Raw genomic sequence first — 18,620 nt, 5'->3', positions numbered from 1 at the left:
CTACTGGAATCATCAAAATTTTTACTCAGGAAAGCGCAATTCAAACACTTTAAAACCACAGAAATGCCCATATATTTCTGACTCCTTTAAACAGATATACCACAACCAATGCTGTTTAATAAGTTTAATTTGTTTTTCAATGGTTCACAGAACCAGTACACTCAAGGCTGGATTCAATATTGCAACACTGAAATTTCCCAATACTGACCAGGATTCCAGTTCATCACATTCTCAGTGCTGTCCTCACACAAAGGAGAATGGAGTGACCTTTTATTGACAGTGGTTAGCAGTAATAAGGCTACTATATATCATTGCAATCCCCCAGAAACCTACTGTTCAGTGTCACACAGAGAAGGGTTCTGAGGTTGTTCTCTTTCGAAGCTTTCCTTGAGCAGGTCTTGGTAAAGATTCCAATTCTGTTTAGCACCCTGAGTGGGGGAAACATCTTAGACTTATCAAGCTGGACAGATCTGACTTTTAGTATCTTACATTAAAACTCAAGGCTGTAAGTAAAAGGCTGTAAGGAAAAGACACTTTAGTGGAGCATTCCACAAAGAAATGCTAGAAGACAGCTAAATCTTGACCAAAACCTAACTGACAAAAAGATACTCTCTCAGTTTTAACAGGAAATTTTTTTAAACAGTTGTAGAAACTACACCTATTCCATTTGAAGGTACTAGATAATGCTGAAATAACAAAGGAGGGAGATCTGGCCACTTAGCAAGGCCTTGCTGTTAAAGGTTATGCAAGAACGCTTCCCCCTTGTGCCACGGGGAACAAAATACCCATTCAATAATAGTGCCCATGCACACCTACCCAGAGATGAATGAAACATTCCCATAGTGCATGGCCGCAGGTCCTCTGACAGGATAGTGGTAAGTTACAAGGCCAACACAGCCTTCTCAGTTCTCAGTCACACTGTCATTGTACCAGCTTGTGTAATAAAGCTCACACGTTTTCAGAGTTTTGTGATTTTTGACTGTTAACGATTTTAATAGTTTCGGTGAATATTAAAATGGAGGGGCAGGGCTGTGCAATGGAATGGAAAGTTCCCACACGGCAGTGTGTGCGTCCAACTACAGTACCTTCTTCCCACCACCCTCTGTCTCCCCCTAGGGGGAAACGCATGTAAAGGCCAAATGGAAGCCCTGAAGTGGTGGAGCCTGTGAGAGGTGGTGTTCAGTCCCTTGTACCTTCCATACACAGGAACCATTCTTTCAGGACCATGCAGGAGGCAGCATAAAGGCTGAGGCCATAGCAAAAGGAGGGCCAGGTGAAACAGTAAAAAGCAGCCTCGTGTGACTAGAACCCACTCCTGTCTTGGAGAAACGAGGTTAATTATTCCAGTGAGTTGAAAACAGAATTAGGATTTAAACTCTAATCCATCCACACCAAAGCATATCCCTACCGCACCCATATAAACAGGAAATGTAGACAATCACTGATAATGTGCAGTCGTAAATGTTGCACAGCTGAAATGTGTGCAGCGGCTGGAGTCGGGGCAGAGGTGCTACCACTCCAGGCACTTTTGGAGGTATTGTTACCTCTTGTTCAGTCTTGGCACCATTTTCCTTTACCTTTATCCTGAAGACTACTACCAGTTCACATCTATTCATTACTAAAAGTCTCGTCCCCTAGTGATAGGAGTATGACAATATACAGGATGATTTCACTAAAACCCTGCAGAATAATGAACCCTACATCCTACCACATTTTCTGATAGAGGATTTCAAGACTTAACAGCCAGAGCCGCCACATAAGGAAATTCCAAGGCTCCATTTGATGCATGGACAAGAACTGAACTCCCTCAGCCTGGAGCCCTGAGAGTGTGGCCTTATGGTGGATTCTTCTAGAATACAGGGTCAGCCTTGGTACCTGCTGGTGTGTTTCTACTGTAGGCTTACGGTAAAGGTAAGACAAGCAAGGCTACTAGAATTTTCGTTGCCTGGAGGAATGCCAGAGGGATATGGTAGGTGGGGGAGGAAGGGAAGAGAATACAAATGTGATTTGTAGACAATTCAGGTTAGTCTGAGGTTAAATAATTCTATTTCCACTCCCACTTCCTGGCTCCACTCCTCCCAAGAATATCAGCCATGCCCTACTTGAGCAGACTAGTGAGCCACCCAGTTCAACATTCAGCCTGTAAAAGAAGCACTAGGGGATATAGTCTGTGGAGGGACCAGCCACTCTCTGTTGCATGTCACCAAGAAGGCCCAGGCTGGGCCCCTCTTAAACCTTCTGCAGTCATGTATTGGTTAGGCTGGCACCACTACTTGCACTAAAAGCTTTTTAGTTTCTAATTTGTTACAAGTGTTTTCTTTTACCCAAGGCAGGGAGGTAGAGCCCTAGAGTTAGCAGTATTTCAGTACTGTCCTTGCTCTTGACTGGATACAAGCTTGAATACTCCCCACAAGCTGTCATCTTTGAAGTACACAGTTTGCATGCTAAAGACGTGCCCTTATCTGGAAGCACCTCCATTGCCTCGGAATTTTTGCTGTTCTCTGGACATTTCCTCCCTTCTGTGTATAGTTGATAAATGAGGTCACTAAAAATGCACAATTTGATTAAAATGTAACTATGGCCAGGCACAGTGGTGCACACTTGCAATCCCAGCTACCTGGGAGGCTGAGGGAGGAGGATCTAAGTTTGAGGCCAGCCTGGGCAACTTAGCAATACCCAGTCTCAAAATAAAAAATAAAAGAAAGGCTGGGGATGTAGCTCAGTGCAAAAGCCCTAGGTTCAATCCCTAACACCACAAAACAAACAAAGAACAAAAATCTTAAAGGCCTGGGGTTATAGCTCAATGGCAGAGCACTTGCTTAGCAAGCACAAGGGTCTGGGTTTAATCCCCAGTACCACAAAATAAACAAACATTTAAAAGGCTGAGGGTATAGCTCTATGGTAGAGCACTTGCCTAGCATGTTCAAGGCCCTGGGTTCAATCTCCAACACAACAAAAAAAAAGTCTTTGCCATAGTGTCGCATAAGGTGCTGTCCCTGGCGTCCCAGTGATGCGGAGAAGGCAGCTCGGCTTTGGGCCATAACAGCACCCTGACCCATCTGCCCTCCCAGTGGCGGTATAGTTTCCTTCCTGAGTTCTAACAAATCTCACTGCCATATCAGCTGATCGTTCTTCCATAAACAAACTGCGGTACACATGGTGATACTGAACACCTAATCATTTTTCTGAATAGTCACAGCCTCGCTTGTGACCTTTTCTGTGACTTTGTGTTTTCTACAAAATCTCTTCTGGGGGCCGGGGATTTAGCTCAGTGGTTACGTCAACCTCCTTGCAAGTGCAAGCACTGGAGTTCAATCCCTGGTACCAAAAAGAAAAAAAAAAGTAAAAAATCTCTTCTGATCTACCTTCCATTGCCTAGAAATAGAAACAGTTTATTTCATTGTAAAAGCTGACATTCAGGTCACTAATAAAAATCCTACAGAAGGTTGAACTGAGTATCAAACCTTAAGAAATGTTCTCTGTTAAGAGTTTTTCCAGAAAGATGTTTCTGTATTTCTAAGTCTCTAATTTGTTTCCCAAGAAGGACAAATTCCCACAGTAACTGCTGTTTAAAAATTTGCCTTAGTGAAGAAACCTGACAACGTGCTTGCTTCGGCAGCACATATACTAAAAAAGAAACCTGACAAGAGTCCTTTAAGAATCTGAATGAGCCGGGGATTTAGCTCAGTGGTTCTGCTGCCTGCCTCACAAGTGCAAGGACCTGAGTTTGATCCCCGGTACCAAAAGAAAAAAAAAAAAAAGAGTCTGAATGAATTAGATCTTGTTCCTTTAAGAATCCATGTTTCTTTTTATCCTCAAAAAATAAGAGTATGGCCAGGGATTTAGCTCAGTGGTTCCACTGCCTGCTTTGCAAGTGCAAGGTCCCAAGTTCGATCCCTGGCACACACAAAAAAATGAGAGTATACAGGTCAGGCATGATTCCCCATCAAAAAGCCCATTGCACCTCTCCTTCATTAGGTCACAGATGATGAAAGGACTTCCGCAGTGTCACTAGCTCACGGCCCGCCACCTTGCCAAGTCAAGGCCAGTCGGCTGATGAACTGCCCAACCAGCACAGCTCCAAGCGCACTACAAAGCAGTACAGACGAAGGCAGTTTCGGAGAGTTAAGAAAGAAATGGGAGAAACAGCACTTTTATAGGGCAGAGGGGCAAACCTATATGGGTTGAAGGGTTTTTGTTTTACTTTTGCTTTTTTCTTAAGTTAAAATTATGTGATTTTTAAAAGCCACAGTATTAGTGGGGAGTGAGAGGCAACCGGGCAAGATCTAGATATTCAAGTGTAAGGAATACGTATTCAGCTGCTAGGCACCACGCACTGAGGTGAGGACTGGCAGGAAGTCCCAGTGCTGGGAAACCAGAGGGGCAGGGACCCCAGGGAGGCCGAGGAAGCAACCTCAACCTACCTCTCAGGGGGCTCAGAACCAAGGTCCCCTAAACCAGTCCCCTACCACATCATCCTGCACCCTAGCTCAGAGCAAATATTTCTTCATTTTAATTCCAAATCGAGTGTGTCACAGAGAGGAAAGATGACATGGCTGATTCAAAACTGCTGTTTACTTCCTGTCACAGCATTACCATGATGAAATTCCAACTGAAAGGAGGCTCAACCCTGACTGAGCTGATGGCAGCATCAGGAAGGTTACATGAGCCTGGCTCCCGTCCTGAGGCTCCGTTATGCGTGCGTGTGCCCCTCATGAACCCGCCCTTGCTAGGCTACTTCCTGCCCTAATCCATTAGCAAGGTTGGCTTGGCTCAGCCCAAGACCTCCTCGGTTCTGCTCAGGAAGCTCTGCGACATGGAGTTTCTGGAGGCTCTTGGTGCCTGAGGAGGTGGGGACTGTGCCTTGTTTACAGAGGCTGTGAAGGAAGCAAATATCTCTGCCATGAAACCAGGAGGTGAAATGGCCCTATGAAGCGGAGAAGATCCCCCTCGACCCAACACACAGGACCAAAGGGCTTTATAAGGCCTGACACGCTGCTTGAGCCATGAAAGAAGCTACCCGCACTTTCCTAGGATGTAGCCATGCTCTGCCTTGTCCTCCATCTGAGTCAGAACAGCCAGCAGGAAGTGCACCCCAGGTCCTCGGCCTCCTTGGTGGACAAGTCCGCACCGGACGGTGCCTCCTGTCCTGACTGGTGCTGCTGCTAGTGATCTCTTCTCTCCTTGGCACAGACAGCTGAGCCACTGCTATCAGAGCTCAAAGAGGGGGTTATATTTCCTAATCTCCTGGAGAAGTTTTTCTTTTTCCTGATTGGCATTGGCCAATGCTTGCTTAGTTTCTATAAGTTCTTTTTGTAGGGCAGGCAGTTCTTTCACCTGAGGAACAAGGAGTTCACAGTTAATGAACATGGCAATGCCATCTCACAAGGACGGCCAGCAAGGGGAATGGGTGGAAGAATTCAGCAGAAAAACGCACAGGTTAGGTCAATGAGCAAGACAACTGAAATGGACCTTTCCCAAGAGCCTAACTCCCTTGGGGCTGAGTGGTCACAGGGACAGCACAGGGCGGCAGCCATCACCTCTAGTTCCAGCTCACCCCCTCCGTCAGGACATCCAGAAGCTGCTGCCAGAGGACAGGAGCCCAAACCACCCAGGTACGCACAACACAGGCAACCTTTGCAGCCCTCTGGCTTTTACCAGCATCCATAATCGCAGCCCCTAAGGGTTTAGGGGAAGTCACTATGAAGCTAGGTCCTCACCTGCTGTCCAGAAACCTCTCCAGTGGGTGCCAGAAACAGCTGTCCTTGGGGGGGCTGCCTCTTCTCACTTTTAGGTACTTCCGCGGATGGTCTGTCCTGAGCAGCAGCTGGAGGAAAAGTGTAAAGGCACTAAGTGACAAACTGCTGCCAACAGCCACACGGTTCCTACTTGTCACCTACTCACGTATATGAAGAAAAGGGGCAAGGGGCCGACAGGTCCAACTCACCACTGATGTGGAAGACACCATCATCACTGCGCTTCAGCACAATGTGTTCCATGGCCAGAGTGATGGGCACAGGGCCTGGGGACGTTGGATAGATGGGGGGGATGTCATCCTGCAGGAAACAGGAAAGCTGTGTCAAGCCCCAGCCAACTCAGGGCCATCTAGGTAACAACCAGGCTTCCACTATCCAGCTGGAAGCAGTTTTATGCCATTGGTTCCCCACACATTCTTGGACTCTAGAGATGACAAAACTGAAAGATCAAATAATGCATGCCAAAGACAGGGTTAGAGACATGGTCCTGGCTCCTAAACACACTTTATACAGCACTGCCACACAGATACTATTATGCACGTCCTCACTTCCTCCTCGCTGCATTGTACATTGAGGGAAGAATTCCTTACTTGACAAAGTCCAGTGCCAAAACCATAGATTCCTCTCACCTTTAGGGTGACACTGGAGTTCAGGAGCTCAATCTGCATGGGGACAACCACTGGAATTTCCTCATCCTCCAAGAAGGGGCCCAGGCCATTGAGCACTGAAGTGAGCAGCTCAAGGTCACAGCCATGAAGCACAAAATGCAGGAAACCATTTTGTGTGGCCAGAGGAGAACGAACAGCTGCGCCAGGCCCCACCTCAAAGCGAAGGCCCACAGCTGGCCGGATATGGTCAGTCTGCACTTTTGAGCGTTCTTGTAGGCTCGTACCTTTGAGAAGAAAGACAAGTCAAGTAATTAACACAGGGAAAATTCTAAGCGCTTATCATGGCTTCAATATTCATAACAAACCTCTGCCAAATGCACTACATCATTCCCATATTATAGATGAACAGTCACCGAGAGTCACTTGCCCCAAGTCACACAATTAGTAAGATCTTAAACCCAGGCGGTCTGACTGCAAAGTCCATGGGCCTAGCTACTTTGTCATAATGCCTCTCAAGGTTCGAGAGAAGGGAACAAGCAACTAAAAGTTGGCCTTACTATGAACTTAAGGCACTGGACTAATGGCCTGAGGAAAGCTCTTGCAGCACAGGACCCTCAACACCACTAAATTTGAATGTTTCTGCCTTTCCTTAAGTCTTGGTCTTCTCATCTCTCACTGATGAAACCAAGCAGGATCTAAGCTGCTCTCCCCAAAAGTCCACAAAGAACAATCTTAGGTTTACTCAAGAAAATGGAACGATTTGCATATCTATGGACCTGCAGATTGTACATCATTTTAGTGAACGTTTTCGCATTATCTAGTAAAGTTGAAGCTGCACCTACGCTAATGAACTAGAAATATATCCTCAGCAATATAACCCTGGAGAAACTCTTGGAACAGGAGACATGTACAAGCGTGTTCACAGCAACCCTAGTTGAAATAGCAAAAAACCCTGCAAACAACCCAAATATCTTTTCAGAACAAGCTAAAGAAATAGTTAGGATAACGGCTACAGGGATATTTGGGGCGTGATGGAAATGGTCTAAAATCAGGTTGTGATGATCATAGATAATAAGCTCACAGCATACCTAGGCAGTGAAGATGTGGATGAGACCGGTGAACACACACCCCATAAAGAGCTCTGGGAGGCTCCTTGCAAGAAAGTGGTTTTACTAGAGTTCTTCCTCCTCTTACCAGCTGCTGAAGAAAAAGGCCAAGGGCGTGGCACTAGAGCAGCTGCCCACAGAACACAGATGCCAGTGACTCTGGATGCTCTAGGTAACTCCCGCCAGCCCTCTGGAGTGGCCACCACCCTTACCAGGGCACTGTCCATGCAGGAACTTCCAGAGTCCCACGGTGCCCAGCTGCTGCAGGGCCAGTTCTTCCGCTTGCAAGGCTACCGTCAGGTCCTCGCCTCGTACCTCAATCCCAAAAGTCACCTCGTTCACCTTCAGGACCAGAACTGAGACCTGTTGGAGTGGAGTCTCTCAGCCCAGAGTACCAGGTTTCCAGCCCACAGCCCACCCTCCTCGGGGGGGAAAGTGCAGCAGCTGACCGAGTGCCGGATGAGGTCCTCCCCACTGGGTGAAGCCGAGCTGTTGGCCTCTGGGGACACATGGCCACAGTTATCCACAACAGGGGTCCCCTGAACACGGGCATCATCCAAGACAGTCGGAAGAGAGCCCAGTGGAACCGATTCTAGTCCAGATTCTACATAAGAAAAATAACTAAAGACGTCAAAAGTCAAAAAAGTTTGTTTAAACCCAACCTCTAATAATATTAATTGTAAAAGCAAAACAAAACACTTAGGACATCTATGAGAATTGGAAATTTTAAATTAACTAGATACTTGAAAATTTTAAGAAATTATTAATTTTTAAAAGCAAGATAATGATATTGTGCCACATTTAATATAATCTACACATGGACACAACCCAAATTCCCACTGATGGATGGATAAATAAAATATGGTACACCCATGCAACAGAATAATATTTAGCTTTTATTTTGTTGTTTTGTTTTGAGAAAAGGTCTTGGTATATATAGTTCAGACTGGCCTTGAACTCACATGTAACTCAGGCAGGCCAGTGATCCTCCTGCCTCAGCCTCCCGAAGGCTGGGATTACAGGCATGCACCACCATATTCAATGATATTTAGCTCTTAAAAGGAAGGAAATTCTGACACATGCTACAACAAAGAGAGCACTGAGGACACTATATTAATTAGAATAAACTGGTTACAAAAGGACAAAATTATATAATTCCACTAACATGAGTTAAACATCAAATTTATGGACAGCACAGAGTTTCAGTCTTTCCAGTGTCCTGGAAACAGACGGGGCTGATGAGTGCAATGAGAATGTATCTGACTCTACTGAACGGTATGCTGAAAAATGGCCGAGAGAGAAAATTTTATGTGGATTTTACCACAATCTTTAAAAAGTTTTTAATTCTGTATTTTATCAATGCATAACTGAAGATATGGATAAAATGATGTTGGGGATTTGCTTTATTTAAAATAATACAAGATGGAGGGAAGTAAAGTAGGCAGCAATGCATATGGAATAAGAATGGCCAAGGGCCCGGGATTTAGCTCAGTGGTTCCGTCGCCTGCCTCGCAACCGCAAGGTCCCGAGTTCAATCCCCGGTACCAAAAAAAAAAAAGAAAGGAATAAGAATGGCCATGAGTTCTTAATGTTGAAGGCTGGAGATGAGTGCTCATAATTTGATTCTGTCTATCTTACACATGGTTAAATGTCTCCAAAGTTAAAAGTAACAAAGACAAACAAGGTGCACCCCCCAGCTTAAGAAACAGTACATTCTCTCACAAACCCCGGTTGGTGTCACCGCATGCTTGTCAGAAGGGACATTATCAAACAGATGAAGAGTCCAAGTGTTGTCAAGGATGAGGGAACCAGGACCCAGGACATCCTGGGAGGTGTAAATCAGCGCACACCTAAGATTTGAGATCAAAAGGTTGAAAAGCTGTCTGAATCCCCATGTTTATTAGAGCATTATTCACAATAGCCAAGTTAAGAAATCAACCTACATGTGTCTCTCAACCAGTGAATGGATAATGTGTGCACAATGGAATATCATCCACCCTTTAAAAGGAAGTTAGTCCTGTCATTGAAAACAATACAGATGAGCCAGGGGTGGTGGCACATGCCTATGGCAGGAGGATCAAAGTGAGTTCAAGGCCAGCCTGGACTACACAGTGAGTTCAATGCCATCTTGGACTACGTAGTGACCCTGTCTCAAAAATAACCAATACGGATGAATCTGAAGGACATCATGCTAAATGAAACCACCAGGCATGGACAGGCAACGACCACATGTTCACTCTTACATGTAGAATCTAAAACAATCAAACACACAGAAGCGAAAAGCAGAATGAAAGCACCAGAGGCTGGAGTGGAAGGAATGGAGTGACGTAGGTCACGGTGTAATGTTCAGTTAGGCAGGAGGAATAAATGGTTCAGACTTGAGGTAAGCAATATGTTAATTAGCGCAATACAAAAAGTCCACATTGTATACATCATAGCATCACTTTATACCTAGAAACACATTCAACTACAATTTGTCAATGTCTACTAAAAATAAAAACGAGAAATACTGCATTCTCTATTCAGATACTCTGAAGAGATCATTTAAAATGATATTTCAAGAAGGTAAAAGAACTAGTATAACTCCCAGAAGTGACTATTTAATTTCTAAAAGTTACTCATTTTTTCAACAGACAAAACAGTCATTATTTTTCAACAATACAATATATAAGCAGAAAGAGAGAGAGAAACCCAGACAACAAACACTCACACCACTGATATCAAATACACCATAAAACTAATCCTATTGACATCAATTTGTGGCATAAGATCAGTAATTTTTCCTTTGGTTTTAATCTCTTTCTGTGATACAGGTCAACTATTAACCAATAACCTAGAAAATGTGGAGATTAGCCAGAGCCATTGATCTACTACGTTTTCTCTTTATCATTTCTATTTTGGTAAGAAAATGTCTAGCTGAGCATGCTGGTGCAGGGCTACAACCCCAGTACTCTGGAGGCTGAGGCAGGAGGATCACACATTCAAGCCCAGCCTGTGCAACTCAGTGAGATCCTGTCTCAAAAAAAATTGTTTTTTAAAGGGGCTGGGAATGTAGCTCAGTGTAAAGGCCCTGGGTTCAATCTCCAGTACTTAAAAAAAAAACCACTATATTACCACACCTCAGTCCTGCTTAAGTCTTTCTAGTTTGAATACCAGCAGCAGAGAGAAGCCCGTCTGGACTTCTTCAGCTCTGCTCTCACATACCAGAGTCCAAGAGCATCACGAGGCTATCACTGCCGTCACTGTCCACTGATATCCGGTCTTCAGGGCCACTGCTATCCAACACAACACCATCAAATGACTGCTGAGACACTGTCCTCTTCATGGAGAAAAATCGGAGTCGGGCAGCTCCTCCACTTATTGAGGTTGCCACCCCCTCATCTGTCCTGGCCAAGGGCTCCCTGTTTTTAAACATAACAACAAAAACCACCAATGTGGCTGGGAAGGGGTATTTGTTCCCACCCCCAGCCCCCCACGCTCCCCCTCCGACAGTTAACATGAACATAAACTTGGTGCCACCAGTTACCTGCTATCAAAGGTGAAGTTATTTTCAACCTCTGGCCTTTCTGAATTCTTATTAGAGTATTTTTAGCTGTGTGCTGTGTCAACAGCTCAATCAACACCAAATGGCAAAGTTACCTGGGGTCAGTGAGACACAAAAGCCACACACTCCCCACACCCTGGTGCAGGGTCAGCCCGAGCCCACCTGCGGTCCCTGCACAAGTCCTGACTGCAGAGCTCTTGTATGCAGGCACCTGGCAGACTGCAGGGCAGATACACTGAGCATAAGACAGCCTCTGTCCTCAAAGAACTTATAATCTGTGGGACACAGAAGACTGATTCCTATAAAACATTACATGGGAGTAAGTCACACATCCTGTCAAAGTGGGACAATGGCACAAGCCAAAGGCCAGACTGTATGAGAGGAGGGGGATGAGAAGGGGATTGAGAATTGCCGTGTGAGCCAGGCATCGGGGCATACACCTTTAACCCCAGCTACGCAGGAAGCTGAGGCAGGAGGATAACAAGTTCTAGGTAAGCCTGGGCTTAATAGTGAGACTCTGATTCAAAGTAAAATAAAGGAGCTGGGGATATAGTTCAATACTCTCTGGGTTCAATCCCCAGTACTAAAAAAGAAAAAAGGAATGGTTTGTGGAAAGAGATGGCATTTGAGTTCTCGAAGGACTATGAAAGAGAGAAAAGACATTCAACAGGGAAAAACAGCATAAATAAAGGCACAAATCCAGAAACACAATGAGACTCCTGACTCGCTCAGCCCAGGTGGCAAGGCCATGTCGGACGGGGGCTGGAGTGTAGCTCAGTGCTGGAGTCCTGGCCTAGCATCTCAGGGCTCTGGGTTCCACCCCAGCACTGGTACACACGCACAAATCCAACCAGGGCTGGGGGTTACAAGGTAAAAGCCTGAGGTTTTGGGGTAGGGAAATTACAAGACCAGGCCTGTGTTTTACAAAGCCTGGCCTGGACTTTTCAATGCAGATATCAATGATTTACTACAAAAGCCCCAGGTGGGAATAAAGAGCAAACAGCGATGAGAGATTCCCCAGAGCTGGGGGAGCACAGCACCCACAGCGAAGTTTACGAGTGCAAAGCCTCAGCCCACCTCACGCCTACTGAAAGAGAACTCCACGGACAGGACCTTGCAACCCTGCTTTGTTTTTTTCAGCACTGGGGATTTTTTTTGGACAAGGTCTTGCCAAATTGCCAGGCTGGCCTCAAACTCAATCCATTCATCGCAGCTGGGATTACAGGCACGTGCCACCCCACACCAGCTAACAACCCGTGTTTTCACAACCCCTCCACGTGATTCTAAAACACACTGAAATCTGAAAACCACTGAGGTAGGAAGGATGGTCAGAACGTAACCAGTGAGCATGAGAGGCAAAGGGCTAAAATGTCCAGGTGGGTGAGTCAGCGACCGCGATTATCAAGAGAAGAAAGACTGGTCTGGGGAGGGACAAGAGAGATCCCTGTGGAGCTGTGGCTAGCAGACAGTTTCAAGTGAAGGGCAGAGGAGGGAGGTCACTCAGGACTGAGAACACAGGCCGAAGTGGAGGGAAAGGGATGAAGAAAACAACTTAGTATTCAGAGCACAGATTGATACAAACCTGAAAGCTTAGCAGATACATCAAAAGCCTTAAAATGTTGGTAGCATCTGACTCAATCGTTTCACTTCTAGGTTTATATTCGAAAGAAAGATTTTAGATGCGTACAATGTGCACGGAGTAATAGTCACAAAAATAAGGCCATTTAACAATGACAATGGATGAATAAATTATAATGCATCCACTTGCTAGAGGATAATAAGGCAATTAAAAATTAGCTATTCAAACATCTAATGAAGGAAAGATATTCACAAAAAACATGAAATGAAAAAAAGTGTGCAGCTGGGCATGGCGGATCACGCCTGTAATCCCAGCACTTGGGAGGCAGAGGCAGGAGGATTGCTGTAAGCTCGAGGCCAGCCTGGGCTACACAGTGAGTTCAAGGCCACCCTGAACTACAAAGGAAGACCCAGTCTCAAAAAACCAAAAAAAAAAAGTGTGCAATAGTATAGGAATGATATAATCCTACTGTTGTAAGAACAGTACCTATGAGTATTATATGCATAAACACAAGTGTTCACATGGACACAGAATACAGATATAAAAAAGTAAGAACAAGGGAAGAAAGTTGGAAAAGAGGCTAAGGATGTAGTTCAGTGATTAAGAGCTCACCTAACATTCACAAGACCTGGGTTCAATTCCCAGCACTCAGGAGGCTTAGGAAGGTGGATACCTGGGAGTTCAACGCCAGCCTGGGCTACACAGTGAGTGCAAAGCCAGCCTGAATTACAGTGAGACTCTGTCTCAAAAAAGAAAAAAAAATTGGAAGAAAACTCAAATGTAAGTAATACTGGCTATCTCTACTTTGGGGTTTTTTTTGTTGTTTTTTTGGGTTTTTTGCAATCTTGTGCATTAGACCCAGGGCCTTGTACAGGATAGGCAAGCACTAAATCACCAAGCAACATTCCCCAATTCTTTTAAAATTTTATTTTGAGTCAGGGTCTCACTAAGTTGCCCAGACTGCCCTCAAACTTTTAATCCTTCCGCCTCAGTTTTCCAAGTAGCTGAAATTACAGGCATGAGCTACCACTCCTGGCTTCCTTCTTCATTCTTCTGATCTCCTACACTGTCAACACAATGAGCACAAATCATTCTTATAATTTAAAAAAACAAAAATTATGACTCAGGTGATCCAACTTTGGACAGCCTAGGGAATATTTACATTTTTAAAACAAAAGGGAGAAGACAGCAGCCAAAGACAAAAAGAAGACTCCTTTAGGGAAGTGAGAGAAACCGGGCAAGGTTACAACTGCTCTGAATGAACTCACCGGCAATGCTAACTGCCACCAAGGAGCCCAGGAAAAGTTGGGCTGAGAAAAGGCCATCTGTTTGGGCAGTTAAGAAATCATTATGTTTCAAAAGTTACAGCACTCTGTGAGGCTGAGGCAGGAGATCACAAGTTTGAGCCCAGCCTGGGCAATTTAGCAACTGAATGAGATCCTGTTTCAAATTTTAAAATAAAAAAGGGGGCTGGGGGCCTGGGGATTTAGCTCAGTGGTTCTGCCACCTGCCTCACAAGCAGAAGGACCTGAGTTCGATCCCCAGTACCAAAAGAAAGGGGGGGGGGCTGGGGATGTAATTCAATGTGAATGCCCTGGGTTCAATCCCCAGTACCATTAAAAAATAGGGCCGGGGATTTAGCTCAGTGGTTCTGGCGCCTGCCTCACAAGCACAAGGTTCCGAGTTCAATCCCCGGTACCAATAAATAAATAAATAAGCTTTCATCACACGTCTTTCTTTTCTCCTCTCCACCTCTTCTCTCCCACCTTCCTTAATTGTGTCCACTTAGAAAAGGCAGCACATTCAGCGATTAGGAGCCTGCCTTTCACTCCTTGCCCCTTTGCTCACAAGATGTGTGAGCCTGAGCAAGTTTCTTACCTCCCCGAGCCTAGTTTCCTCATCCGAAACATGGTGCGTGACATCAGCGCCTGCCTGTCTTACAGGACAGGTACAGGAATCCAGAGAATTACTACTATCTTTAGGACGCTGTCTGACACACAAAAAGCCCCAATCCAGAGTTATTACAGCACTCATTTCAAAGCTTTCTTCATTTCTTCCTCCGTGACCCTCTGTCCTAGCAGGTACTAGACACAGGCATTGCTTACAGACTCTCTTAATGTAATTCACTTAGAAAAGAACTGTAATGTCACTGAGTTACTTTCCTCTTTGCTGAGACGAAATACCCAATACCCAAAGTTGGCTCGAAGTTCCTAGAGATTTCAGACCATAGTCAGCGGGCTCCAGGGCAGAATGGCATGGCAGAGGGGCATCAAAGAGGAGAAATACTCCACGGCAAAAAGGTAGGCAAACACATTAGCCCTCTTTCTGTCCCTTATATTTTATGCAGGCTACTGCCCTAGGGCAGCGACAGCACTGACACCCTTAATCCTAGCAGGAACTATGCCACACCAATCAATGGACTGATTCAGTAATCATCCCCCTGATCCCAATACCACACACTCTATTTCCAGCCACCTCTGAAAAGCACCCCATGACTGCATGAGGCTTTGGGGGGACATTGAGACACAGCCATAACAGTCCCTGATCTTCATGCCATGGTCTGTAAACCACCAAGTGTCCCAGCAAAGATTTCCTTTAGTCTTCATTACCTTGCCTAAAGCCACAAGAAAATCCCAACTCTTCCACTCTCCTGACTATGCATTTCTGTGTTTAACACAGAGCCTATAACAGTGGTGGCGAACCAACAGCACATGGGCTGCAGTCAGCTGTTTGCTACCATTGAAAGCTCTAAAAGATTTGCCATCACTGGCCTAGACCATGCTTAAGAGCTCAAAAAAACTGTTGTGGGCTGGGAGTGAAGCTGAGTAATGGAGCGCTTGCCTAGCACAGCACAACACCCTGGGACTGATCCCCAGCACCACAAATGGTTGAAGGGATGGATGAAATTCTTCCTTCTCTATTACTCTGGCAGACCCTGGTAAGGCATACCATAAAGAGCAAGACCAAGACCCAGCTATTCTATTTCCAAGTTGTGGAAGGCACAAACGCATCCTCTCTCAAGCCTCGGTTTCTTCAGCTACAAACTGAAGATACAAATGTCTGTCGCTGCCTTAGCAGGCTGCTGAGGATCAAATCAAACAAATAACTACATAAAAGCCTACTGAAAAGAATACTACACAGATGCAGAGACTGCTATTCTGTGTAGCGTATCAGTGGCAACAATTGTGGATCAGTAAAAGGCAAGAGAAGCTGGTTCTAAGAAGCAGTAAACATTGACATGAAATGGCCCATTGAGTAGGTCGTTCTGTGCATTCCCTGGACCTGACTGAACAGCAGCCCAGTGGTCAGAACTAGAGGAAGGGAGGGGTGACTGAAGGAGGCAGAGAACCACTCACTTGGCTGGGGGCAGGGACAGCATCTTATGCATGGTGGAGGTCATTCGATCTCTGCCCAGACTGAAGGCATCCTTAGTCAGGGACATGGCTTCCTTGGTGAGGTCCATGGTGGCATGCAGAGCCTCCTTGGTGGCATCCTTGGTCATGTGGATAGCACTTGAGAATTCTCCCTCAATGTTCTTCAGGGGGATGGGCTCACTCTGTCCATTCACAGCAGTGGCCCTGCTTGTGGGGGACTTCGACACAGCTGGTGAGCTGGAACCCTGGGCTTGGCTCAGTCTCTTAGGCTGCAGGGACTCGATGGCCTCGTGGCCCTTTCCTGCCACCTGCCGTGCAGGGGGACCCAGGTCCTGCAGGTCTCCATTGCTATGCAGCCTCTCCTGGGACACATCCAGATTTTCTGTGCTGCTGTCCTCCAGGACCTTCTCAGGGCTTGCTGGGCCCTGCTCTGAGGATGCATCAGACTTTGGTTCCCGATCCTCTGAGGGAGACAGTTCAGAATCTATGAGGCTGGTGGTATCTGAACCTGCAGAGTCTGCATCAACAGCCCCAGGGGCAGGATGCATGAGCAGAGCCACCTCTGCGCTGGGGAAGAGGACACCAATGCAAGCTGTCTGGTCCTGCAGGGGAGACCCTGTCATGGCCTGTGTATCTTTGGTCAGCTGCTCCTGAAGCCCCTGCAGCATATCCTTCAGGCGGAGCAGGGCCAAGTACTGGTAGTGGTCCAGCCGCACTCGAACATGAGTAGGGGAGTGCACGAGCACATGGACATCAGCTGCGTCCTCCAGCTCTGCTGGAGGCCCTTTGCTGTCTGCAGCACCGCTGCCTTCTCCTAGAATGTCCATGACTTCCGTAAGGCCTGACAGACTCTTCAGATCATGCTCAGTCTTTGACCTCTGATGGGACACAGAATCAGGGGCAAGGGGCTCAGACCAGACAGGACTTCCAAAGCTGGCTGACGGTTTCAGCCTCCCCTCTGAGGCCAAAAGGAGCCTCTGGGCCTGGGCTTGTTGCCAGCGGAGAGGCAGGCAGGCCCAAATGGACAATGGGAAGGGAGCCACAAAATTCAAGGAATGGCCTCTGAAGTTCTCTGTTCCCTCAAAGTCCAACGAGACCTGGGAAAAGTGGATGGACCAGAGATCCTGGGAAGCCTTGGGTCTCTGGAGAGGGAGGGTACTGGGCTGCGAGAGGCCAGAATCCATCTGAAAGGCATGGTGCAAAAAAAGCATGTGCAGAAGGCTAAAGCCACCCAGAACCTTGGGAAAGTGATCATAATTAGAATGAAAGAACTCAGCAGCAGCAAAACCCCGAAAGAGACTCTGGAGGTCGGGACAGCTACAATGTGGGGCATGACGTGTATTGGTGGCAATCATGCCAGATGCAGAGAAGACAAGGGCCTGGGGACGATGCAACTTCGCCTGCTCTTTCTTCTCCAGCGGGAAGTTCACCTTCAGAGAGAAAATGTTTGTTTGTTTTTTTGGTACCGGGGATCGAACTCAGGACCTTGTGCTTGTGAGGCAGGTGGCGGCACCACTGAGCTAAATCCCCAGCCCCCAGACAGAAAATGAAACACAACTCAGAATGGCCATCTGAGAATCTCAGCATGCCACCATTAATACACATGTGAGAAACCATCTGGGCTGTGAAACTGCTTTTCTTGCTTCCATCAAATGTATGAGATAGAGCAGAACTGCAGATTATAGCCCCAGGGGAAATGCAGCTGTGGCTACCAACAGAGGACAAAAATCCCACCCTTTCCCCACCTTCAAGCGGAAGGCATCCAGCCGGATATCCAAGTGTTCATCTTTCTGCCTTGAATCTTCCAGCTTATAGATCGCTTTAAACTGCTCCAAGCTTCGGTATAAATCAAGGCAGAAGAGGTTTCCCCAGAGCAAGCTGACAGGATCCACAGTAAATATCAGATTGTTTAACTGAACGTAGAGATTGGAACAGGGAACTGGAAAAGAGAAGAAAAAAAATCATCATGTGTAAAGCAGCAGCTGGACTCTTACCAGCTAATATTTATTTTATTATCAAGAGAGCAAAGACATACATTTGCACGGGGCAGTTTTTTCTTTTTTCTTTTTTTGGTACCAGAGACTGAACTCAGGTCCTTCCACTTGTGAGGCAGGCGGTGGAACCACTGAGCTAAATCCCCGGCTACACAGGGCAGTTTTTAACAAAAGTGTGCAAAAACAACTCGAATCTCTAAAACCCCTAGCAACATGTGAGAATCTACAAGACTGCAAGGCAAAGAATGTGATTCAGACAGAAATGGCCAGCCCGATGCTCACCTGGAAGCTTCTGATTATCTGGGAAGTAATACTCGGTGAACTCGATGTGAATCGCAGAGACCTGAGTGGGCAGGTTGTGGAGCTTTCGGCTGCAGGAGAGGAGTGTGGATGGCTTCTTGCTTGGCTGTCCAGCTGTAGACACCTAAGCAATCACAACTTACTGTCAGCACCTGCAGCAGCCCCAGACTAGAAGGCAGCTTCCTCAAAGGAGCAACACCACCCTCCTGCCAAGCCTGCCACAGGAACACAGTGCTTTTCACACACGTTCCAGGCGTTCTCACACCTGCTTCACACCATCCCCAAGTTAGCAGGAGGCTGCACTAAGGCATCTGGAGGAAAACTGGGAGAATTCCCAAGTCCTTTTCTCAACAGCCATG

The 18,620-nt window shown here is 46.3% G+C and overlaps 1 protein-coding gene across 5 annotated transcripts in view; it reads right to left on the bottom strand.

Annotated features, from left to right (window-relative positions):
- Nucleotides 1-109: 109 nt before the first annotated feature.
- Bltp3a (bridge-like lipid transfer protein family member 3A) overlaps nt 110-18,620 on the bottom strand; it is a 65,751-nt gene continuing 47,240 nt past the window's right edge. For 3 of the 5 annotated variants that reach the window (XM_004846733.4, XM_087210497.1, XM_021259965.2), the window contains 10 exons: nt 18,244-18,385; nt 17,713-17,906; nt 15,950-17,397; nt 10,675-10,871; nt 7,920-8,074; nt 7,683-7,833; nt 6,386-6,648; nt 5,948-6,056; nt 5,721-5,827; nt 110-5,337 (listed from right to left, as the gene is read on the bottom strand). In XM_004846733.4, coding sequence (XP_004846790.1) covers nt 5,212-5,337; nt 5,721-5,827; nt 5,948-6,056; nt 6,386-6,648; nt 7,683-7,833; nt 7,920-8,074; nt 10,675-10,871; nt 15,950-17,397; nt 17,713-17,906; nt 18,244-18,385 — 2,892 coding nt within the window. In that variant the 3' untranslated portion in view covers nt 110-5,211. Of the gene's footprint in view, nt 5,338-5,720; nt 5,828-5,947; nt 6,057-6,385; nt 6,649-7,452; nt 7,565-7,682; nt 7,834-7,919; nt 8,075-10,674; nt 10,872-15,949; nt 17,398-17,712; nt 17,907-18,243; nt 18,386-18,620 lie in introns of those variants that run through there. The other 2 variants (XM_021259964.2, XM_021259968.2) reach the window with 2 other exon arrangements.

The sequence above is a fragment of the Heterocephalus glaber genome, unplaced genomic scaffold (genome assembly GCF_053883595.1).
Source record: "Heterocephalus glaber isolate CG9 unplaced genomic scaffold, H.glaber_assembly_v1.0 deba00001141, whole genome shotgun sequence".
NCBI classification, from domain to species: Eukaryota; Metazoa; Chordata; class Mammalia; order Rodentia; family Bathyergidae; genus Heterocephalus; species Heterocephalus glaber.
This window is presented reverse-complemented; position numbering and strand designations above follow the sequence as displayed.